General features: G+C 44.1%; 1 protein-coding gene across 1 annotated transcript in view; it reads right to left on the reverse strand.

Annotated features, from left to right (window-relative positions):
• Positions 1-25,398, reverse strand: part of atg9b (autophagy related 9B) — a 58,514-nt gene that overhangs the window by 22,261 nt on the left and 10,855 nt on the right. The window contains exons 5-10 of the mRNA XM_084327291.1: positions 15,746-15,887; positions 14,276-15,024; positions 13,566-13,719; positions 12,065-12,244; positions 6,375-6,620; positions 2,737-2,978 (exon numbers count right to left, since the gene is read on the reverse strand). Of these exons, the coding sequence (XP_084183417.1) occupies positions 2,737-2,978; positions 6,375-6,620; positions 12,065-12,244; positions 13,566-13,719; positions 14,276-15,024; positions 15,746-15,887 (1,713 nt within the window). The remainder of the gene's footprint in view (positions 1-2,736; positions 2,979-6,374; positions 6,621-12,064; positions 12,245-13,565; positions 13,720-14,275; positions 15,025-15,745; positions 15,888-25,398) is intronic.

A 25,398-nucleotide genomic window follows, 5' to 3' on the forward strand; every position in this document is an offset into this window, starting at 1 on the left:
AAACGCTGAAACTTACCCCAGTCTCCTCGGGCCGTTGGGCGATCAGCTTGGAGTAGACAGTTTTCTATTATGGGATGTTGATCTAGATGAACCATTTCCAGGTTGTATAATACTATATACGTCCAAATAACGTTGTTTATTGAGTTAGGGCGAGCGATTGATTATCCAGTGTGTCGAGATGGAGTCCTGCTAACGATTGCGAGTGCCCGGACGAAATATGGGTAAGCACTTCCTGTTTGGCGCATCACTTCCTGTTGGGCGATCTGCCGATCGGCCACCAGATGGTGCTCTTGAACCGTTAGAGAGTTGAGTGGAGCTCAGCAGCATATCTCAGGTCCCCGGAGGAGAAATATGATTTCGATCACAGATTTTTGAAATATTGATATCAAAGACGTGTTACGGCGTCTTCGGCAGAATGAGCATGGCGGGCAATGACGAGTTTCGGCGTTTCCGGATTAAAGTGTTAATAATAATAATAATTATTATTATTATTATTATTATTATTATTATTATTATTATTATTATTGTACTGAAAAACACATTCAACTGGAGTAACTAATTAACACTTTAACTGCCAGAAGACGAGTTTAGGCGTCCTTCCCCGCCATGCTCAAGACGCCGTAACTCGTCTTTGATATCAATATTTCAAAAATCTGTGATCGGATTCATATTTCCCATCCGCTGGCCTGAGACCCACCAAAAAGCCCCACTGAACCCTCTAGCGGTTCAAGAGCGCCATCTGGTGGCCGATCGGCGCAATCGCCAAACAGGAAGTTACTTGGACGATGTGCTGTTTACCCATATTACTTCCGGGCACTCGGTATATGTCCCGGCACTCTAGCTCGTCACAATACATAGCGATCCGTTTCCAATAACACGATAAACAACATGATTTGGACGTATATACCATTATACAACCTGGAAATGGACCGGGTATTCCAACATCCCATAATAGGAAAATGTATACTCCACGCTCATCGCCCAACGGCGCGAGGAAGATACGGTAAGATTCAGCGTTATTTTTCAATGTCTTCTATACTAACTGATCTGATGAACATATGACCCACATTAGATGAATGGTATAACGCTGCCCACGGAATTGTAAACGCCCCCTCGGCCATCCGGTCAACATCAGATGACGTGTAGTAACTTCTAGAACCATGTCCAGTTGGAATCTTTTATATCGCGCCGATTGCCATCAAACTGTATTTCATCATCAATATAATGCATTTGGGGCTATAGATCACGTTCTGGAGAAAGCTGCAGAAAGAGATGAAAACATACTTATACTTTAGACCATACTTTAGTATGAATATGTGAATGAAAAAGTTTAACGTTGCTTCACCCTGAACATTACATATAGGACATTGAATGGGCCCTAATAATGGCAATCTAGCAATATAATCTAAAAAGTTATAGCCCTGCAAAGAAGGGGAACTTATCCATAGACAAATAGAGCTGGCAACCCATGCATGGTCATGAATTTAACCTCCGGCAGTTAAAGTGTTAATGAGCCAGGTCCATTTGTGGTTAAATGGGAATGTGTCACCCATTGTAAGAATTCATGCGTTATTCATGTGCCCCACGGCAGTTCAATCAATATTTGTGAACACACGTTTTCATACGCCCAAAATTAAAGTATAAATTCTGGTTAAGGCCTGTTAAGCATACTGAAATATAAAGCTCATTGGGGTTTACATGTGTATGTATGTGTGTTTGTTTGTATGTATGTATATGTGTACTATGAGTATGTATACACTATAGCAGTATGTTCACTAATATTTATTCTGTACATAATAATAATTCATTTTAATTATAGCGCTTTTCAATAACCCAAAGACGCTGACCTTTATCTTGATGTTGCCCCCAGTAGATTATCTTACAGGGAAGGGTTAATTGTACACCAACAGGACTGGCTGATGATGATGATGATGATGATACTAAATGACTACACCCGGTTTATTCCTTTATTCTTTTAACCTCTTAAGCCCCAGCCATATTTTCAGAAAATTCGTCTAAAAGTACATACTGTACCCAAGTAAGTGGAAGATTGCTCCACTTCTACAAGGTCCATTTGTATGTTCTTGGTAACTAGGGACATCTACAGTATGGACCACAGGGAATGTATTCCCAGTGTCAGAAATATTGTGTCTGTTACTATGCTTGAGTAAATTGCAATGAATATAAATAATTATAATAAAAATAAATTCCATCTTTGACGGTGAATAACACCATGCTAACATTGACCAAAACGGGGCTCATTCAGCACCTTCTTGAGATCAAGTGTACTAAAAGTCTAAGCAAATGAACAAAAGGCAGATGATTTACAGGGTTTTTTGTAGACATTACTGAATTTTACAATGCGGACACATGGAATTTGAAATATGAATATAGAATATAGAATATCAGGCCTATAAATGACCTTATTATGGCCTAGTAACTCCCTGAAGAAGGCTAGATGCCAAAACGTGTCGGGAGTTAACTTTTTAACCATGTTCTGTATTTAAGAACTCGCCCATGAAATAAAGGCCTTGTTTTTTCCCCTCATCCCTCACAGTCTATGGAGCAGTCCCATATTTTACATCCAGGTGACATCACAAATTCAAGGTTTCTCTCTCTGAGCTCTAGCTTTAGGAGAGTGGTGGACTGCCCTGCTGCATGGGAATAACATATATGAATCCTTAAAATTGGGTGACATCCCCCTTTTAAGCCAGTAGAAAACGGTTCAACAAGCACCTGTCGTTGTCAATAGTGCGGTCACTGCAGTACATGGTGCTCTCCGGGTGGAGGGAGGAGGGCAGGAGGCCGTGCGAGCGGCTGCGGCTGACGGGTTGCAGCTGGGAGATGGAGAGAGAGGCCAGGACGCTGGCGGCCGCCGAAGCGGTTGTGCTCTGTGGGAGGAAGCGGCGGTCGCGGCCCGGCAGTCCAGACGCAGTCAGGATGGGGTGGGCCAGAACGCTGGCCAGCACGTTGTCAGGCTGGATGTAACAACACACAACAATACAACCAAAATTAATGGCAAGCTCTCCGTCGTAGTCAATAAATATTCAAAAGTGTTTCAAATTATATTAAATATTCAAAACTATTTAAATATGATTTGCTTCCCAAGGGACTTTCTTTTTGCAGTGGTATGGAATACTTGCTAGTAGTGTAGTTGATGCCATTAGCTCGGTCATACTGGGACTAGTTCCAACATGAATCAAGCATAGGAATGCTCGAGGAGGACCGTGGATTTTGATAGTTTATGACTATAGCTTTTGCATGTTGTGGTGTTAATTTAAAAAAATATCTGTCCGACACGTCCTGGTTCACTCGGAACCAAGCCCCGGGCCAGAACTCAGACCACGGGACACCGTGAGTAAGCTAATGGCATTGCATCAACTACAATACTAGAAAGTATCCCGGCCATTCCCATACCACTCAATGTAAAAGAGAAACAACTGAACTATCCCTTTAACATAAACTTAAAAGGGGAACTATCTTATAAATTGCCTTTTCCAGTGTTTTGTTTTCTAGCAATGTGGGGTTGTATCAACACTATATGTCGCAAATTCTATTTTGTGCGCATTCCTCCAGTTCAGATAAACAAGGTCCTCCCCCACTGAACCAAGCCATTCTGATTTGACTGGTTCGCTGACGTGAATTAGGCACTGATCTGCATATCTCAGCCCCTGGTTGTAGCCACCGCCCACAATCAACAATTCGCTCAACAACGGAGCGAGTGGAAATAATGCGAAGGCGGTTTCTCTATCACAGACACTTCCTCAAACAGGTTGACGTGACGCGAGTGCTGATAGAGAGAGAGAGAACGATCCAAAAAAATCCAATTATCTGATCGCCATTTGAAGTACTGGGCGCGGGAGTCCGTGCCACGTTATTCTGCATTTCATATGAACGAGGGGTGGGGGCAGCCTCGTAGATGTATGGTGGTGACCGGTTACCTCGCCGGAGTATTTAAACCCCGCCCACATGACTCAGCTCGGCCCAGATAACAAACCACATCGTTTCTAATGGAGTGCAATATCTGCCACAAGGCGGTAGGCAGCGGTATTGACCGTCTGCAATCTCAGACACACTCAGAACAGCATTCACAAGGTACCTTGATAAATTATGAATGGCAATAGCGAATAAAAGAAATACCGTGAGAAAAACGTAGATCTACCCTTTGGAGGCCAAACCCGAGATAAGTCGGGTTAACTCACCATGCTCTGGGCGCCAAACCCGCGAAATCCCGGGTTTTAATTGATATTTATTTTATTCGCTATATCCATTCATTTTTCATCCATCCAGCCTGACGTTATCATTGGGAATGGGTCTGAGCTCGCAAAGGGCAAATACCGCCGCCTAACGTCTCCCGGATGGTATTGCACATCTTTGGAATCCCTCTGGCTGGGGCTGTGCATCAATCTAAGAAGTCTGGTCCAGGTTTTCCTTCTCGGGCATGCACTATTGTTATAACACATTGACTGGGGACACTCGGAGCAGCGTGGATTATGTGTTTTGGACATACAACGTTGGATCATTAAACCCAATCAATATTTGGAATGGCGATCAGGAATTGGATTAATCTTTTTGCAGGACATCAGATGTGAGGTAAGGACTTTATGTTACGAATCTTGGGTTAATCCGATGTTCCTTTCACCGCCATCAGAGCGTGTGTATGTGTGTGTGAGTGAGGTTCGCGCCGACCAAAGTACAGAGAAGCGATTTTTCAGACCCCGCTTCTGTTCGCCCATGATGACACATATAATATCGATAATCTAGTGTTTATTTGAAAACGATTCATAAATCAAGCGACAAATGGCACGATTTCTAACAAAATACATTGAAGCTCGATTTGCTGGAGTTTATTGAGATGAGACAAAATGCTCTAGAAATATATTCATATTCATCACGGTATAAAACGGAAATGTATGTATGAAAAATTTATGTTTTGTGCATGTTGACTGGAAGCAACTCACTGACGATCAGTGTGTTATTTAGATCTATTGCTATTATATTTGATATATTTTAAGCACTCGCAAATAAGTCCTATAGATCCTACATTGGATAAAGCACTGGCGCTGAAGGGCAATCAGCGCCCTCTGCTGTTGGCGCCGGAAGTGTTAACGGCACTCAACCGTCTGGCCACAGAAACGTAGGACTACGTTAACGGCACCCAAAGTGTTAAGGGTTGCAGACTCATTGATTGCAAAGGATTTACTGTATATAGGATTTCCCATATATTTTACCCCATCAGGTTGAGAGGAGTTCTATCATAGTTATGAGGAGTTTCAGCTCACAGTGTGTCTGGTGGTGGTGCTCTGTAATAATAATAATAATAATAATAATAATAATAATAAATTGTATTTGTATTGCACTTTTTCCTTCACTAGGACCCCAAAGTGCTACAGGGTTAAAACAGTTAAAAAAAATAATAATAATAATAAAATAAAATACAAATTTAAAAAAAGATTAGAACATTAACCTGCGCCCCAAAAAGTGGCCTTTTTAGTTTTCATTTTTGAGGACTGCATACTTTTTTTGCAAACCAAAACAACACAGTTTATACTTATAGCACATGCATGAGCCTGGTCTATTTTGAAAGATGACATTCTGAAGTTTCTGATTCCAGAAAGAAAATTCAATTTTAGTGCTAACGTAATAGTGACATAGGTCTGAACTTGAGTTGTAGAAACTTGTTACTCAAGTTTTTCTGTAGTAGTTAGTAGTCCAGAGGTAGTATTTCCCCAGAAGGTGGTATGGCTTACAAATCCATACGGACCCATAGCCTGAAGCCTTATTTAGTACATGTCCAAATTTCATAAAGATCCATTCAGAAATGAGTGATTAGGAGTGATTTTGGTAAACTATGTACAAAAGAAAAACTGAGTTTTCTCATAGACTTCAATTAATTCTGCTGTTTTTCTCTTCCTGTTTTCGCTCGTTAGTTTTTCACCAGATCCCTGATTCATACATCCCCAGGTGTGGTATCATTGGAAAGCCACACTCATTGGCTACAACCCTCCACAATCATTTTCGAGATCGGATCTAGATTGACGGAACTAGAGCCCCAAGAGTCGGGAGTGGTATGTTGCGCAATACCGTGTACTTTGCACAAGCCTCAAATACCGGCATGTAACTCGAGAACCGCTGAACGGATTTTGTCCGATTTTGTCACTATCGACAGGCAACAAATAAGCCTTAAATTCGATATATATATTGTATTACAAAATATGCACACCTGAGCCACTAGGGGTCGCCAAAGTGCCGGTGGGAAAATCGTCCTAAAAAGGTCCCACATACGGGACCCCGCTTGCTAAGAGGATTTATTAAAAACCTAGTATAAACAGAAAATTAAAGACACAAGGAGTGGCGTCCTCTGGGTGACCTACCCCAGAGTCGGACTGGTTGGACAGCAGCGAGGAGCAGAGGGGAGCCTCGGAGAGCAACAGCTGGGCGGAGGGGCCTGCCTGGGCGTCCTGGTGCACCTTGTCCTTCAGGTGGCTGATGAACACAGAGCTCTCCTGGGGAGGCTGCCAGCGAGGGTTCTTGATGGTGAAGTGCATGAGGGACAACTCCGTCTTGCCGTTCTCAGCCTGCTGGTAGATAGAAGCCTCGGTCTGGCCCTCTGACATCCACTGCAAAAACAACAGAGGATATGTATCAGTTAGGGCTGTCCCCGACTAAGGATTTGTATAGTCGACTTTGATTGGCCGAAATTTGCCGATAGTCAAAAATACAAATATATTTTTATATATATATTTTTTTTTATCATTCCATTTGGGCTGTGGGGGTGCTTAATGTCTGAAGGAGTCGACTGAAGGCTTCTTGTCCTCTGCGAAAGCATGCAATTGGTCCACTGATGGATACATCTTGATATTTGTCTAGTCTAGTGTGTTCATTAGATGGGTGAAATCCTCTTTCAGTGCCTCTGTGTCCGTTTTCTTAGGCAGTTAGCCTCTCTGGTATGCGTGCCATTAGCGTTAGCCACCCTTCTAGGCCTCTTTGCTTTTGGAAAGAATGATATAAAATATATATATATATATATAATTATTATTTTCTTTTTTTTTGCATTCGACTAGGAGGTTTGCAGTCGACTACGGCTCCTTTCGATCGATTAGTCGACTATTCGACTAATCAGGGTCAGCCCTAGTATCAGTATAATCCCTGTTCAACTGGACAAGTTGACATGTTCTCATTCACAGCAAAGGTCTGGGGGAAGTCGTTATGAAGGGACCAAACAAAGGAAACAATGTACTACTAATGAAGCACTCACTGAAACCGCTTATCTATTGGCAATCAGTATCTAGTTCCTTTCAATTCAGGAAGTTCACCAACAAATAAATTGCCTCCAACACCATACATGTCAAAGAACAACGTCTTACACAACAGCTGGTTCTGATCTAGCAATCTGATTGGCAGAGAGCTGTGTTATTTACTATAACCACACTCCTACGCAGAGAATTGGAGGACATTCCACTGGCAAACATCTTTGCCCAAAAAGGAAATAAAACTAACCAGTGTTATTTATTTTGTCTTCTTTATAAATACGAACCTACGGAAATTTGTAGAATAATTTTCTGTAATTTCACTTCTGTCTGTGTAGCCATGTTTATTTACTGTGTCCATGGAAACAATGGCGAACACAGCCATAAAGGCATGGTTTAGTATATTAGTGATAGTCTGTTTACTCATTCTGATAACTATATAATAATAATAATTTTATTTGGAGGCGCCTTTCAAGACACCCAGGGTCACCTTACATAAAAACAACAAGACAGTCAAAGTTAAAAATAGTGATCTTGGCAAGTCAAAATTAAAAACAAAACAAACAACAGGAAGTATAACACAGTGTAGTTAAAAACAAAACAAACAGGGAGTATAAAACAGTGACACACAGGGTACAGTTATAGTGAATATGCCAGTTTGAAAAGGTGGGTTTTTAGTTGGGATTTGAATGTTGATATGGAGTCAGACATGTGCCCCCAGGGAGTTCCAGAGTCTGGGAGCTGAGCAGCTGAAAGCTTGAGCACCCATGGTGCTGAAGCGAGGGCTGGGGATAGATAGAAGTCCAGTAGAGGATGAGCGGAAGGGGGTGTACTCCTGGAGGAGGTCAGTGATGTAGATGGGGGCTAGAATTATGGATGGCATAACTCATAAATGTTCAGACTAGTGACAGTCTGCCGATTAATTGGGCAGATATTTTACATTTTGAGATAATTGGCATCTAATCAGCACCGGCCAGCCCACAAGGCCCATAAACAATGAACTGCAAACATGTCTGCAGACACATCTTGCACTTGTGTGCTTGCTTTTCTCTCTCCCTGTGTGCGAATGTGTTTGTCTGTGCTTCAATACACCAGGCTAACTTGACAGTGTTTAATGAGACAGTGGTGGATTCACAGGGCAGAATCTCTGCTCTATCTCATTGTTGTCACCTCTAACGTTAGTCACTTGGCTACACTTAATACTTTCGGGGCCAACAACGTATATATACATTATTGGGCACCAACGGTTAAGGGCCAAAAACGTATATATACGTTTTTGGATTGTTTTACCTTTTTTTCGATTTTAATATCCTATTCAATGTTAGGGCCCTGTCACTGTATGTTGCCGTTAAAAGGCATACTGGGACTCAAAAGGTGCAGTACCGGCCAGATCCTGCTAGTAGGCAGTATCGAGAGTGTTCCAGACCGGGTGCTACGTTTAAACCGCTCCGGGCGGACTTTTCTAGTAATGGGAAACCTAGGGCTTCACCCCGATCGCATTGAATCGTTTTCGGGACCCCCGATCCATATGTTGTGGTGGGTTATGTCGTGGACCAGATGGACATAGGATGGACCAGATGGCGATCAAATAATTGGAATATTCTTTTTGGAATACCACCGACCACAGGTAAGGACAATGTGACGTCAATTTCAGCTTGATCGTGCACGGTTATCATACTCACCCCCCTGATCGGCGTGTGTTGTGGTAATAACGAATGACGTTACTGGCAATCAAATAATCAGACACTAATCCGAAATTATACTTATATTCACCACGGGATAACGCGTGAATGTATTCATGAACATTTTTATTATTACGGAAGATAGTTACTGTCAAATGACCATGGTATTGTATCAATAGCTATAATATAAAATATAGATTTAGCTCTACAAACAAGGTGACGCACAGTGAAACTATGTAATGGAAACCTGGCCCAGATACAGCTAGATGGGGAAATCGAATGGCCACGAATCTTAATACGGACTGTATTGATCCATTTGTGACGTGAAATAAATCTCCGGTAATGGACCAATCGGGCTGAGTAGACTGCGATGTGAGTGAACAATTTTAAATAGGTGCACTGCAGAGACAGCAAACGGACACAATGTAGACAGACAATAACGTGAATGTTCATTTAAGTTCAGCAATTTTGTACCTCATTTGTTATTAATATTAAATTGTTGCATTTTATCAGATGCAAAAAAATGAAAACACATCAGCCGCTCTGCTCTCTAAATATCGGCCATTGAAGCCATCGGCCGACCACTAGTTAAGATTTATATTTAATATTTGTGATGCTATGTAAACATGCAATTCAAAGTCATTGCCGCATTTTCTTTCAAACTAATTTGGTCATGGAGGTCAGTTTTTCGCCCCTTTGGGTAGGAGTTTCACAGGCGTAGTGCAGCTCTGCGTAGGAGTGTGTACTATAACTCTTTCACGGCTAGAGGTTGCTCAGCAACACATAAAGAGCAGACTCAACTCCTCATCAAAACCTGATATCTCAGTGTATTATTATTTTTTTAATTCTATTTATTCCTGGGCTTTCTGTATTTTTCACCCATCCCAATTTAGTCATTATGCCAATTCCCTTCCTGGTCATTGCGCGCATTGCCCCACTGTCGGCCTGGGGAGGGTGTAGAACTACCACATGCCTCCTCCGATACTCCGGAGTCGCCAGCCGCTTCTTTTCACCTGACAGCGAGGAGTTTCAATGGGAGAACATAACGCGTGCGTGCGAAGGTTCACGCTATTTCCCCCAGATCCCCTCCCTGCTGAACAGCCGACCAGTAGGAGTCACAGTTTTACAACGACCAGGACACATACCCCACCGGCTTCCCACCTGCTAACACTGCCAATTGTGTTAGTAGGGATGACTGACCAAGCCGGAGGTACCGCTGACAGCTGGATTCGATCCCAGAGTCTCTGCGGTGGTAGGCAAGTGCTTAGTCCACTGTGCTACCCATCTCAGTGTATTATTAACAACATGAAATTGGTTATGGTATTATAACTGTATACAAGGTAGGTATATATTTACATATTGTAAATGAAAATTTCTTGTTTACACAAGATTAAAATGCACATTTGTATTTGATTAATTGGAGTTATTTAAATAAAGATATACAAAATATTCAACTATACTAGTATTACTAATGGTAGACCTATTTCTAATTCATATCTCAAAGTGGAAAAAGAGAACAATAGGTTATATTTCTATTAAGACTCATTGATCACCATAATCTGAATTATAACTCCTTCTCAGGCCTTTGTTAACTTGTTCTTACTTTCAACCCTCTGAAATCTAACGTTGAGCCGGGTGGACCATCTGACATTAACACTTTGACTGCCACGGACGCGTTTTGTCATTAGTTCATGCCGACTGTTGAATGCCAGCAACGCTATATAGCGTTCGTTTGTCGTATTTTTTTTTATTAGCGATTTTAATTCATATTTCATCAATCGAGCCTCACGCTAGTGCTGCACTCTCTCTGAGCTCCATTGGGAGAATACCGCCCCTATCGCCTCTCCCTGTGTAACTGCACACATACATATTTACAGTACCGGTGCTGAATCAATAAACGCGATCGATATTTGGAATGGCGATCAGGAATTGGAATAATATTTTTGGAGAACATCTGATCTGAGGTAAGCAATTTATTTTACCAGTCTTGGGGTAATCAGATCTATTTTCACAGAGATATCAGCGTGTGCCCCATGTGTGTGTGTGTGTGTGTGTGTGTGTGTGTGATCAGGAAATGAGAATATATTTTTCAGATCGCTTCGCTAGCGTGCATAAGTTGCATATACTATCGATAATCTAGCGTTTATTTGAAAACTATTCATAAATAGGCCGAAAAATTACAACGTTTTTTGTGTATGCCAGAATATTCCAGTAAATGCCGTTTATCACGGAATCTATGTATTTTCCTGAAAAACGAGGGCTTTTCAAAATGCTATAAAACGGAAATGAACCGATTAAAAAACAATCCGTTTCGACAATGTTGACTGCAAACAAGTCATTGATAAGCGACGGGCCGATTAGACACAGCCATAATTTAAGACAGAGATTATGCGTTCACAACGCTATCATTGAAGTGGGTGCTGGCATTCAACGGGGTTTTACCATGTTAACAAGTGGCAACCAAAGTGTTAACATCACTATCTTTGGAGGGCCGTAGCAGGTTCAGTTTTAAGCTAGCGCAAAGCCAGCGATATCGTATGCGGTCGCAAGGAATCCATTGATATCAAACTGCTATACCGGGAGAGGGGCTAAATACAGACTTACTATAGACCTGTTCGCTGTTTACAAACATAACATGCTCGAGCCAATCAGCAATAGCAACTGAGTCACGTGACTTAATTGCCCCGGACCTGCACGAGCTGCTGCGCTAAAAGAATACGACGAGGGCACGAGGCTCTATGGAGAAACCATGACACTCCCCGGACTAAAAGTTGTTTCAAACGAAAACAGCTGGATATCATTTAGCCAAATCAGCATGGCTGTGAGTGTGAGTCTTTCACATTTTACATATCTAGCTTTGGCATGGATTGATTATTTAGATCGCTAGCATGGCTAACAAATGCAAATATATTGTAGTCTGCCCCGTTGTTCTGACCAGGCACACCGAGTCTGACGTATACAGCGTATAAGTCAAACGTTCTCTACTGCGTCACCTTCCAATCTCTAGAGCACAAATATAAAAGGCAACCTCACTTTTTCAGCTGTAATTTGCAGCGAAACAAAAAAAAAACCTGTCTTATATTCTGAACAATACGGTACTATAACGCACGCCCTCTAATAAACCGGCCTCACCATTGGGTTTCCATGGCGCCGGATGTCCATCTGCGCAAAGGAACAGATGTCCCCGACTCCGACCACCTCTACAGTGAAGTTCCTGAAGAAGTCGATGATTTCCAGAGACTTGTTCCTCAGGAGGAAGATGAGGATGAAGGGCGTCACTATAGGACTTAGCAGCTCCTCCAGGATAAACACCTGAGGTACCGAGAGCAGAAAGACGGTTAATCACATTCCACATTAAAAAAAATTACATTTAGCCGATGCTTTTATCCAAAGCGACTTACAAATTCTAGGGGTCAGTGGCAGTGTTCGTCAAATAGTATCGAGCTTGAGTGTTACACTCTGAGTGCATAGTAGTTAGGGATGGGTACCGAATTCTGTACTTTTGAGGTACCGAACCGAAACACGTCGGTACTACCGAGTATCGATTCAAGTGAGATACGGGATTTTTTTTTTTTTTACTTTTTTTCTTTTCATGTCAACGTTCACACGCACAATATATGCTTACCTAGGATTTGACTTGATTCAACAACAAAGCAGTCGGAGCAATGGCAAGCCGAAAACTGTCGAAATTGTAGTTATTTGAAGTTTGCATTTATTTTTTTCACTACTGAGGTAGGTAAATTAAATTTCTTGAGACTAAAGTACCGAAAAAAGGTACCGTTGGGTACCGGTATCGATTCACAGGTACCGGTACCGTATCGGTTCAAATGTGAAAGGTACCCATCCCTAATAGTAGTATAGACATATTAGCATGATGAGTAGTATAAATATAGTAGCATAGTAGTAGGGTAGTAGTACTAGTGTTTCGTTTTTCTCCCTAATTCTAAATTAACAATGTTGTGCCAGAAAGTACTTTTATATAACTAATTTACAATGGATTATCCCAAAAAACATCTAAAACACCATATGGTGGGGCGCCCCAGTGGCAAACCACATAGCGCGCTCAGCCGCGACACGGGCGACCCGGGTTCGATTCCCGAATCCGTCGTTATTTCCCCGAATGTCTTCCCCCACTATGTCTCCCGTTTCTCCTCTGTCTCTCCCTACTGGACTGCCCAGTAGTAATAAAGCGATAAAAAACGCCAAAAAAATAAATCTTTAAAACACCATATGGCTTCAATGTCGTGATGCACTTCACCATTATACTGTAAGATTGAGCATCAGCCAGATCCAATCAAAAAGCAGATCAGTCAGAGCCAGAAAAGGGTGGGAAATTAACACCAGCCACAATTAGAATCATGGTAATGTTTGACTGTGGCTGGAGACCTTTGTGTACTCTTCTGGCAGGTAATCAACCATCATTTATTTTCCATTCTAAAAATCTATTTGGCAGGTGACGGGTCAAGCGGAGAAAGTGGCTGGCGTTTAAATTCTGGAATCCAGCGCCCAACGTGGGCCGTCTGGCTGAAGAAAAAGTACATTTTCCACCCTGCCAAACACAATCCCCGGTCTCTCCCCGGACGTGACAAATGAGCTGTGTCTTTTCTTTGCGCCGAGTTGCTGCCTTCCTCACCGCTTTGTACTGGAACAGCTGTGCCACCTCGTCACGGGTCTCACTCTTGTTAGCGTTGCCCTTCCAGTGGTCCGGCATGTAGTGGATATGTGCCAACACACACTGCAGCAGCTGCTCCGGACACCACACCATATGCTCGTCTGGGATGAAGGATCTGAGTCGGTGAGGGAACGTATTAACATGTCATCTTCACACGTTTAGACCAGTATCATCCTGAGAGCACCGGATGGCCATTGTGTGTGTGTGTGTGTGTGTGTGTGTGTGTGTGTGTGTGTGTGTGTGTGTGTGTGTGTGTGTCGTGTGTGTGTGTGTGTGACGTGTGTGTGGTGGAACTGGATTCATCACCTAACCTAAGTGCATAATAGGTTAAATGAGCTTGGGCTAAGTCAAGAGGAGTGCTCTCATTCTGGCCAGCTAGGGGAACACTTAAGAGTAGAGAGGGGTGGGGCCTTTAGCCTCTTGGCTCTCATCAAGGTGTGAGATTTAAGCTATTGGGACAAACAAAAGAGTTTCCTCCACATGCGTCAGGAGTTCGACCGTTTTGATCTCGGCCACCTTCGGAGGAAGTTATGGCTGCTTGGGTGACAATAATGTGACTAAAATATCTTATTATGCATATTTCCATATAAATAAGTAGACAGTGCACACAGTATAACACTAATGCCGGTAAACAAAAGAGGCCGCCGGTCTCTCCACAACCACAAGCTCACCTGGTGATAGTGATGAGCACGCCCAGCACGGTGATGCCCGTCAGGATGTGCTGCACGGTCAAAACGTCCTCGTCATACACTGTCAGGGCGATGAGCACCGCGAGCACCGAGCCCGAGAAGAAGGCCACGTTCTTAGCGAACACGGTCAGGAGTGGCGATGTGAAGGAGTTCATGTATTTGGAGGTGGGCTTATAGCCGCGGCCTAAGCGCCTGTGCAGCTCGTGGTCCAGCTCGTTGAAGTGGCGCAGGTACAGCCGTCCATACAGGGACCAGCGGCGTGCGCCGAGGCTCCCGGGCTCCCTCCTGATCACCTCCGTGTAGCTGAAGAAGGCGTAGAGCACCTGCCACACCAGGATAAAAGGGCAGAGCAGCAGGTTGGCCACGCCCATCAGCAGGATGACCCTGCTGAGCTGCTGGGCGAGCTCCAAGCGGTTCCCGGCCCGCTTGTATTTGGGGTGCAGGTTCCACTTGTTCTGGAACAGCGAGCCGGGACCCCAGAATAGGATGAGCTCAAAGTTATACTTGAGGCCCTGGGTGAGGAACACCAGGTTGCCCAGCAGGGGGAGCTGCAGCTGCACCGGGAGCAGGGACTTGTTGACCATGGCCACCATGTAGTTCTTGAAGCGCAGAATGCGATGGTAGATGTCCAGCTCGGTCAGCTCTTTCTTGTGGATGCACATCTGCTGTTCTCGTTGCAGGCTGATGAGCCGGTCCTGAACCTCTTGCCAAGTGAAGTTGCACAGCTCATCCTGGGGAGAAGGACAAGAGCACGAGGCAAAAGGATTAATACATTGACACACATTAACATGATGACACTAAACCTTCAAGCCAGTGACATCCATCATTATCGGTAAGGTTAGAGTGATCAGCTAACAGTATGTCTTGATATTTGTACGTTTATGGCAACTGTTTATGATCTTCCTTGGATGTCCAACTGTTCATGTCCAACTGTTCTTGCCCATGTTTGGAATCAGGCTTCCAGGAGTTGAATGGCATGGTTATGGTAGCAAATTCTGAAAATCTACTGAGGGAAAACATTACCCCTAGTAGTAAACCATTTCCAGGGATTATTTTTAATGTATTATGGGACTATTTGCTCATTAGTAGTTTTCGTTTGCTTCAAGTCCCAATAAATACTTTGTGATGTTCAATTTGCTGTAAATATCAGAAATCCTTTAGTAAGATTTTGGGACAATTATATACCCTTGTCCCTGCTAATTTTAGGACAATATTCAATTCATGGGGACAATTTTGCCCTTTGCCCCTGTATATTTCCTACACTAAACCAGGGATTAAAACACAAAGATATAATGATGGAGCCTTGTCATAAAAATATTTGTGGAACAAGTGGAACCCATTTTCTTTGGAGCCGTAACAGGACAACATGGACAATGAATGTGATATGGCTAATGCTAACAATCCTGAACTCTTTCGCCTCCAGTCACTTTTCACCACAACCACAGGTCCCACCATTCTGATCTTCAGTGCTTTGATGTAGAACTGGCGGATCTCCCAGTAGCTCAGGACGTTACAGAAGACTTTGACCAGACGATAGAGCCAGAAGATGCCCGCCATGATGAGGAGGAATATGATCCAGCTGTTGTCTTGGATCCTGAAGAGAAACACAAGTGATGGCAAACAGGGTTAAGACTAGAAACAAGCGCGAATTTGCAACGGCGGCAAGCTTGTTTCGCGATAGGCCACTCCCATCGCCACGCCATCTTTGAGCCAGTTGGCATGAACACACACCCACCTTCACACTTGACCTCCATGCCCGATTTCAACCTCATTAGGGAGAAACCTATAGTTGCTAGACGGTGGAGGCATTTTCTGTGGACCAACCAACCGACGACCGGCCAACAGAGTGACCTATAGGGGTTGCAGCTAATGAAAGTGACAAACGGATGTTTGGTTTCTCGCTTGACACAGGATAGGGTTCATCTGAGATTAATTGAATTTCCTCTTGTTATAATGAGAAACACTTCAAGCACATTAGCACAGAAATTTACCGGACTGAAAACATCAACAAATAAGGAGTCACACAACTGCAGCCCACCAACTACTATGTTGTAATACACCAAACTGACACTGAGCTCTTGTTTACAGATAATAGTGTAGATGTCCAGCGTACTCTACTCTCCCTATAAGGAAGCTTCTGGGTATCCATTTTCAAAACACAGATGTTAAGTAATTTATCAGGGTCCACGTGAACATACCAGTGGCTGTTTGTGTGGTTGTTGATGATCTCCTGAACCATGTCTATTGCATTACACAAACAAATTGGCTACAGACAAATAAAAGAAATGATCTCAGAACCTTCTAGGAACAAGCATCTGGGACTAAAGGGGAAATCAGAGAGAGAGCGAGAGCGAGAGAGTCGCTTCCCTAACTGTGGAACAAGCTGTTCCCAAGTTACCATTCCAAGCAGTTATCATGCGTCATTGACTTTTGATATAAATGAACATTCAGCCATGGTCGTTTCTAGGATTAGGGGTGCATTAATGATGGGTCCACTGCTAGAGGAAAAACAAACAGGGGCTGAGCTACATTATGCTGGGGGGGGCAGCAGGGCAGGCTAGTGTGGCATGTGGAAGTCAGGCTGCTGGCCCGGCAGCACAGTTGTCAGTCAGTTTCCTACCCTCCAGTTGGACCGTTTGAAAACGCAGAAGCTATCCATTACATCCGCCCGGTTTCCTAGTGCCACTCGGAAACATCGCAGAGCAGAAATAACCTGCTCAGAGGAACACTACAGGGGGGTGTTGCAATTTCACTACAGTTGAAATGGGTTTCATCTATGTAAACAGCAATGCTAGCCTACTTATAGCCTCATTCTTGATGCTTTCCCACAGCGATTCAAAATCAGTCCAATTCTAGGTGCTTTACCGAACCAGCTAAAATGTTCACACACGATAAAGGCTTCCCAGCCTCCGGTTTCAGTTCAAAAGCAATAGACATGGAACTCGTTCAAATGTTCTTGTCAAGAAGTTCTCTTTCTCAGTATAACAGTATAACATTGTTATACAACAAGTGGCTTGGCTCGAGGCAGACCGCGTACTTTTACCCGTGCGTGGCGGCTACCCCTGCTGCGGCTCACACGCGTGTTGTTGTGTCCACAGAGCATTACCGCTGCCGTGCTGCTATGACTATATACCGTAGTCAACTTTCTCCTTTAATAACATGCAATTGTCTGTGACATATTCTTCAGCTATAGACATTGAAACTATAGCAAAAAGTGTCAGTTATGTAATGTTGCTGGTATGTCAATATGACTGATCAACAGATCATTTCACTGTCCATTTTTGCTGAGAACCGCATGTGTCTTGCAAATAGGCTCCATGCCAAAACCCTAGATGACACACTGCTGCTTGAGTCATGCTGTTCACAGGCCGTGTGGCTGCTCTAACCTGTTAACATGGGCTCAGTGTGTCTGCTCTAACCTGTTAACATGGGCTCAGTGTGTCTGCTCTAACCTGTTAACATGGGCTCAGTGTGTGTCGTGGCTTCCTTCCATTGTCAATCAATCAATCAGTCTTTCTATCAAGCCACTAGACGCTTTAAACACAGTTCTAACTCGTTCCTTTCTTTAAATTACTCACAGTTCGAAGTGTTGCTTGGCCTTCGACGGTTTCGATGATGTTGCGATGTGTTTGCTCAAAATAAAGTACCAAACATTTGCACATGCAACAAAGAAAATAGGCCTTTACAATATTCAAAAGAAAACTCAAAGAAAATAACAAACAACTTAGGTATTCTTTCTTTCTTGATAATGGTTATATAACTTTATAACTTAAAGGGTATTTGTACAAGTTGGATGTACGTGTAATGGGACCCTCTCGAAAACGAGATACTGTATCTCAATGTGGTTTTCCCAATAAAATAATTTCAATAAACGGTTAAAAACTGTTTCCCGACCGCGTCTCTCAACAGGTTGCCTTCATTGCGGCTTTAGCGCCAGGCACTGTGGGATTTGTAGTCCTTTATAGTGCGTTGACTACAGACGTCACAATTAAGTGGCTTTTCTTATAAAAATCTAAATACTGGCTCTAACAGTGTGTCTGCTCTAACCTGTTAACATGGTCACTGTGTGGCTGCTCTAACCTGTTAACATGGTCACTGTGTGTCTGCTCTAACCTGTTAACATGGTCACTGTGTGTCTGCTCTAACCTGTTAACATGGGCCGTGTGTCTGCTCTAACCTGTTAACATGGGCCGTGTGTCTGCTCTAACCTGTTAAAATGGGCTGTGTGTCTGCTCTAACCTGTTAACATGTTCACTGTGTCTGCTCTAACCTGTTAACATGGTCACTGTGTGTCTGCTCTAACCTGTTAACATGGGCCGTGTGTCTGCTCTAACCTGTTAACATGGGCTGTGTGTCTGCTCTAACCTGTTAACATGGGCTGTGTGTCTGCTCTAACCTGTTAACATGTTCACTGTGTGTCTGCTCTAACCTGTTAACATGTTCACTGTGTGTCTGCTCTAACCTGTTAACATGGGCTGTGTGTCTGCTCTAACCGGTTAACATGTTCACTGTGTGTCTGCTCTAACCTGTTAACATGGGCTGTGTGTCTGCTCTAACATGGACTGTGTGTCTGCTCTAACCTGTTAACATGGGCTGTGTGTCTGCTCTAACCTGTTAACATGGACTGTGTGTCTGCTCTAACCTGTTAACATGTTCACTGTGTGTCTGCTCTAACCTGTTAACATGGACTGTGTGTCTGCTCTAACCTGTTAACATGGGCTGTGTGTCTGCTCTAAACTGTTAACATGGGCTGTGTGTCTGCTCTAACCTGTTAACATGGTCACTGTGTCTGCTCTAACCTGTTAACATGGTCACTGTGTGTCTGCTCTAACCTGTTAACATGGGCTGTGTGTCTGCTCTAACCTGTTAACATGGGCTGTGTGTCTGCTCTAACCCGTTAACATGGTCACTGTGTGTCTGCTCTAACCTGTTAACATGGGCTGGGTGTCTGCTCTAACCTGTTAACATGGGCTGTGTGTCTGCTCTAACCGGTTAACATGTTCACTGTGTGTCTGCTCTAAACTGTTAACATGGGCTGTGTGTCTGCTCTAAACTGTTAACATGGGCTGTGTGTCTGCTCTAACCTGTTAACATGGGCTGTGTGTCTGCTCTAACCTGTTAACATGGGCTGTGTGTCTGCTCTAAACTGTTAACATGGGCTGTGTAGCTGCTCTAACCTGTTAACATGGTCACTGTGTGTCTGCTCTAACCTGTTAACATGGGCTATGTGTCTGCTCTAACCTGTTAACATGGGCTGTGTGTCTGCTCTAAACTGTTAACATGGGCTGTGTGGCTGCTCTTACCTGTTAACATGGGCTGTGTGTCTGCTCTAACCTGTTAACATGGGCTGTGTGTCTGCTCTAACCTGTTAACATGGGCTGTGTGTCTGCTCTAAACTGTTAACATGGGCTGTGTGTCTGCTCTAACCTGTTAACATGGGCTGTGTAGCTGCTCTACCATGTTAACATGGGCCGTGTGTCTGCTCTAACCTGTTAACATGGGCTGTGTGTCTGCTCTAACCTGTTAACATGGGCTGTGTAGCTGCTCTAACCTGTTAACATGGGCTGTGTGTCTGCTCTAACCTGTTAACATGGGCTGTGTGTCTGCTCTAACCTGTTAACATGGGCTGTGTGTCTGCTCTAACCTGTTAACATGGGCTGTGTGTCTGCTCTAACCTGTTAACATGGGCTGTGTGTCTGCTCTAACCTGTTAACATGGGCTGTGTGTCTGCTCTAAACTGTTAACATGGGCTGTGTGTAGTGATGCACGATATATCGGCCGCCGATATAATATCGGCCGATATGGCCGTTTTTTTACACATCGGTATCGATCCGATATCAAGATAGGGCCGATATTAAATTTTTTTTTTTTTTTTTTTTTTATTAATCTTTTTTTTCTTCTTTTTACATGTTTTGGCCTTAAATAGTTTCAAAATATCAGTCATTTCTGAAAATAAGTTACAAAAGTAAAAAAAATTATGCGTTTTGGAAAATAGCTCTTTATTTGATTATCATAAAAAAGTGTTTTCTATACAGAGATATCGACATCGGTAAATATCGGTATCGGCCAGAACAGCAATATTAATATCGGTTATCGGTATCGGCCACAATTTTCACATCGGTGCATCACTAGCTGTGTGTCTGCTCTAACCTGTTAACATGGGCTGTGTAGCTGCTCTACCCTGTTAACATGGGCCGTGTGTCTGCTCTAACCTGTTAACATGGGCTGTGTGTCTGCTCTAACCTGTTAACATGGGCTGTGTAGCTGCTCTAACCTGTTAACATGGGCTGTGTGTCTGCTCTAACCTGTTAACATGGTCACTGTGTGTCTGCTCTAACCTGTTAACATGGTCACTGTGTGTCTGCTCTAACCTGTTAACATGGTCACTGTGTGTCTGCTCTAACCTGTTAACATGGGCTGTGTGTCTGCTCTAAACTGTTAACATGGGCTGTGTGTCTGCTCTAAACTGTTAACATGGGCTGTGTGTCTGCTCTAACCTGTTAACATGGTCACTGTGTGTCTGCTCTAACCTGTTAACATGGGCTGTGTGTCTGCTCTAACCTGTTAACATGGGCTGTGTGTCTGCTCTAAACTGTTAACATGGGCTGTGTGTCTGCTCTAAACTGTTAACATGGGCTGTGTGTCTGCTCTAACCTGTTAACATGGTCACTGTGTGTCTGCTCTAACCTGTTAACATGGGCTGTGTGTCTGCTCTAAACTGTTAACATGGGCTGTGTGTCTGCTCTAAACTGTTAACATGGGCTGTGTGTCTGCTCTAACCTGTTAACATGGTCACTGTGTGTCTGCTCTAACCTGTTAACATGGACTGTGTGTCTGCTCTAACCAGTTAACATGGGCTGTGTGTCTGCTCTAACCTGTTAACATGGGCTGTGTGTCTGCTCTAACCTGTTAACATGGGCTGTGTGTCTGCTCTAAACTGTTAACATGGGCTGTGTGTCTGCTCTAACCTGTTAACATGGTCACTGTGTCTGCTCTAACCTGTTAACATGGTCACTGTGTGTCTGCTCTAACCTGTTAACATGGTCACTGTGTGTCTGCTCTAACCTGTTAACATGGGCTGTGTGTCTGCTCTAACCTGTTAACATGGGCTGTGTGTCTGCTCTAACCCGTTAACATGGTCACTGTGTGGCTGCTCTAACCTGTTAACATGGTCACTGTGTGTCTGCTCTAACCTGTTAACATGGGCTGGGTGTCTGCTCTAACCGGTTAACATGTTCACTGTGTGTCTGCTCTAACCTGTTAACATGGGCTGTGTGTCTGCTCTAAACTGTTAACATGGGCTGTGTGTCTGCTCTAAACTGTTAACATGGGCTGTGTGTCTGCTCTAACCTGTTAACATGTTCACTGTGTGTCTGCTCTAAACTGTTAACATGGGCTGTGTGTCTGCTCTAACCTGTTAACATGGTCACTGTGTGTCTGCTCTAACCTGTTAACATGGGCTGTGTGTCTGCTCTAACCTGTTAACATGGGCTGTGTGTCTGCTCTAACCTGTTAACATGGGCTGTGTGTCTGCTCTAAACTGTTAACATGGGCTGTGTGGCTGCTCTAACCTGTTAACATGGGCTGTGTGTCTGCTCTAACCTGTTAACATGGGCTGTGTCAGCCTGTGTGTCTGCTCTAACCTGTTAACATGGGCTGTGTGTCTGCTCTAAACTGTTAACATGGGCTGTGTGTCTGCTCTAACCTGTTAACATGGGCTGTGTAGCTGCTCTACCCTGTTAACATGGGCCGTGTGTCTGCTCTAACCTGTTAACATGGGCTGTGTGTCTGCTCTAACCTGTTAACATGGGCTGTGTAGCTGCTCTAACCTGTTAACATGGGCTGTGTGTCTGCTCTAACCTGTTAACATGGGCTGTGTGTCTGCTCTAACCTGTTAACATGGGCTGTGTGTCTGCTCTAACCTGTTAACATGGTCACTGTGTGTCTGCTCTAACCTGTTAACATGGTCACTGTGTGTCTGCTCTAACCTGTTAACATGGTCACTGTGTGTCTGCTCTAACCTGTTAACATGGGCTGTGTGTCTGCTCTAAACTGTTAACATGGGCTGTGTGTCTGCTCTAAACTGTTAACATGGGCTGTGTGTCTGCTCTAAACTGTTAACATGGGCTGTGTGTCTGCTCTAACCTGTTAACATGGTCACTGTGTGTCTGCTCTAATCTGTTAACATGGGCTGTGTGTCTGCTCTAACCTGTTAACATGGGCTGTGTGTCTGCTCTAACCTGTTAACATGGGCTGTGTGTCTGCTCTAACCTGTTAACATGGTCACTGTGTGTCTGCTCTAACCTGTTAACATGGGCTGTGTGTCTGCTCTAACCTGTTAACATGGGCTGTGTGTCTGCTCTAACCTGTTAACATGGGCTGTGTGTCTGCTCGAACCCGTTAACATGGTCACTGTGTGGCTGCTCTAACCTGTTAACATGGTCACTGTGTGTCTGCTCTAACCTGTTAACATGGGCTGGGTGTCTGCTCTAACCGGTTAACATGTTCACTGTGTGTCTGCTCTAACCTGTTAACATGGGCTGTGTGTCTGCTCTAAACTGTTAACATGGGCTGTGTGTCTGCTCTAAACTGTTAACATGGGCTGTGTGTCTGCTCTAACCTGTTAACATGGTCACTGTGTGTCTGCTCTAACCTGTTAACATGGGCTGTGTGTCTGCTCTAACCTGTTAACATGGGCTGTGTGTCTGCTCTAACCTGTTAACATGGGCTGTGTGTCTGCTCTAAACTGTTAACATGGGCTGTGTGGCTGCTCTAACCTGTTAACATGGGCTGTGTGTCTGCTCTAACCTGTTAACATGGGCTGTGTCAGCCTGTGTGTCTGCTCTAACCTGTTAACATGGGCTGTGTGTCTGCTCTAAACTGTTAACATGGGCTGTGTGTCTGCTCTAACCTGTTAACATGGGCTGTGTAGCTGCTCTACCCTGTTAACATGGGCCGTGTGTCTGCTCTAACCTGTTAACATGGGCTGTGTGTCTGCTCTAACCTGTTAACATGGGCTGTGTAGCTGCTCTAACCTGTTAACATGGGCTGTGTGTCTGCTCTAACCTGTTAACATGGGCTGTGTGTCTGCTCTAACCTGTTAACATGGGCTGTGTGTCTGCTCTAACCTGTTAACATGGTCACTGTGTGTCTGCTCTAACCTGTTAACATGGGCAGTGTGTCTGCTCTAACCTGTTAACATGGGCTGTGTAGCTGCTCTAACCTGTTAACATGGGCCGTGTGTCTGCTCTAACCTGTTAACATGGGCTGTGTGTCTGCTCTAACCTGTTAACATGGGCTGTGTAGCTGCTCTAAACTGTTAACATGGGCTGTGTGTCTGCTCTAACCTGTTAACATGGTCACTGTGTGTCTGCTCTAACCTGTTAACATGGGCTGTGTGTCTGCTCTAAACTGTTAACATGGGCTGTGTGTCTGCTCTAAACTGTTAACATGGGCTGTGTGTCTGCTCTAACCTGTTAACATGGTCACTGTGTGTCTGCTCTAATCTGTTAACATGGGCTGTGTGTCTGCTCTAACCTGTTAACATGGGCTGTGTGTCTGCTCTAAACTGTTAACATGGGCTGTGTCTGCTCTAAACTGTTAACATGGGCTGTGTCTGCTCTAACCTGTTAACATGGTCACTGTGTGTCTGCTCTAACCTGTTAACATGGGCTGTGTGTCTGCTCTAACCTGTTAACATGGGCTGTGTGTCTGCTCTAACCCGTTAACATGGTCACTGTGTGGCTGCTCTAACCCGTTAACATGGTCACTGTGTGTCTGCTCTAACCTGTTAACATGGGCTGGGTGTCTGCTCTAACCGGTTAACATGTTCACTGTGTGTCTGCTCTAACCTGTTAACATGGGCTGTGTGTCTGCTCTAAACTGTTAACATGGGCTGTGTGTCTGCTCTAAACTGTTAACATGGGCTGTGTGTCTGCTCTAACCTGTTAACATGGTCACTGTGTGTCTGCTCTAACCTGTTAACATGGGCTGTGTGTCTGCTCTAACCTGTTAACATGGGCTGTGTGTCTGCTCTAACCTGTTAACATGGGCTGTGTGTCTGCTCTAAACTGTTAACATGGGCTGTGTGGCTGCTCTAACCTGTTAACATGGGCTGTGTGTCTGCTCTAACCTGTTAACATGGGCTGTGTCAGCCTGTGTGTCTGCTCTAACCTGTTACATGGGCTGTGTGTCTGCTCTAAACTGTTAACATGGGCTGTGTGTCTGCTCTAACCTGTTAACATGGGCTGTGTAGCTGCTCTACCCTGTTAACATGGGCCGTGTGTCTGCTCTAACCTGTTAACATGGGCTGTGTGTCTGCTCTAACCTGTTAACATGGGCTGTGTAGCTGCTCTAACCTGTTAACATGGGCTGGGTGTCTGCTCTAACCGGTTAACATGTTCACTGTGTGTCTGCTCTAACCTGTTAACATGGGCTGTGTGTCTGCTCTAAACTGTTAACATGGGCTGTGTGTCTGCTCTAAACTGTTAACATGGGCTGTGTGTCTGCTCTAACCTGTTAACATGGTCACTGTGTGTCTGCTCTAACCTGTTAACATGGGCTGTGTGTCTGCTCTAACCTGTTAACATGGGCTGTGTGTCTGCTCTAACCTGTTAACATGGGCTGTGTGTCTGCTCTAAACTGTTAACATGGGCTGTGTGGCTGCTCTAACCTGTTAACATGGGCTGTGTGTCTGCTCTAACCTGTTAACATGGGCTGTGTCAGCCTGTGTGTCTGCTCTAACCTGTTAACATGGGCTGTGTGTCTGCTCTAAACTGTTAACATGGGCTGTGTGTCTGCTCTAACCTGTTAACATGGGCTGTGTAGCTGCTCTATCCTGTTAACATGGGCCGTGTGTCTGCTCTAACCTGTTAACATGGGCTGTGTGTCTGCTCTAACCTGTTAACATGGGCTGTGTAGCTGCTCTAACCTGTTAACATGGGCTGTGTGTCAGCTCTAACCTGTTAACATGGGCTGTGTGTCTGCTCTAACCTGTTAACATGGTCACTGTGTGTCTGCTCTAACCTGTTAACATGGTCACTGTGTGTCTGCTCTAACCTGTTAACATGGTCACTGTGTGTCTGCTCTAATCTGTTAACATGGGC

Source organism: Notolepis coatsorum (assembly GCF_963971535.1).
Source record: "Notolepis coatsorum genome assembly, chromosome: 13".
NCBI classification, from domain to species: Eukaryota; Metazoa; Chordata; class Actinopteri; order Aulopiformes; family Paralepididae; genus Notolepis; species Notolepis coatsorum.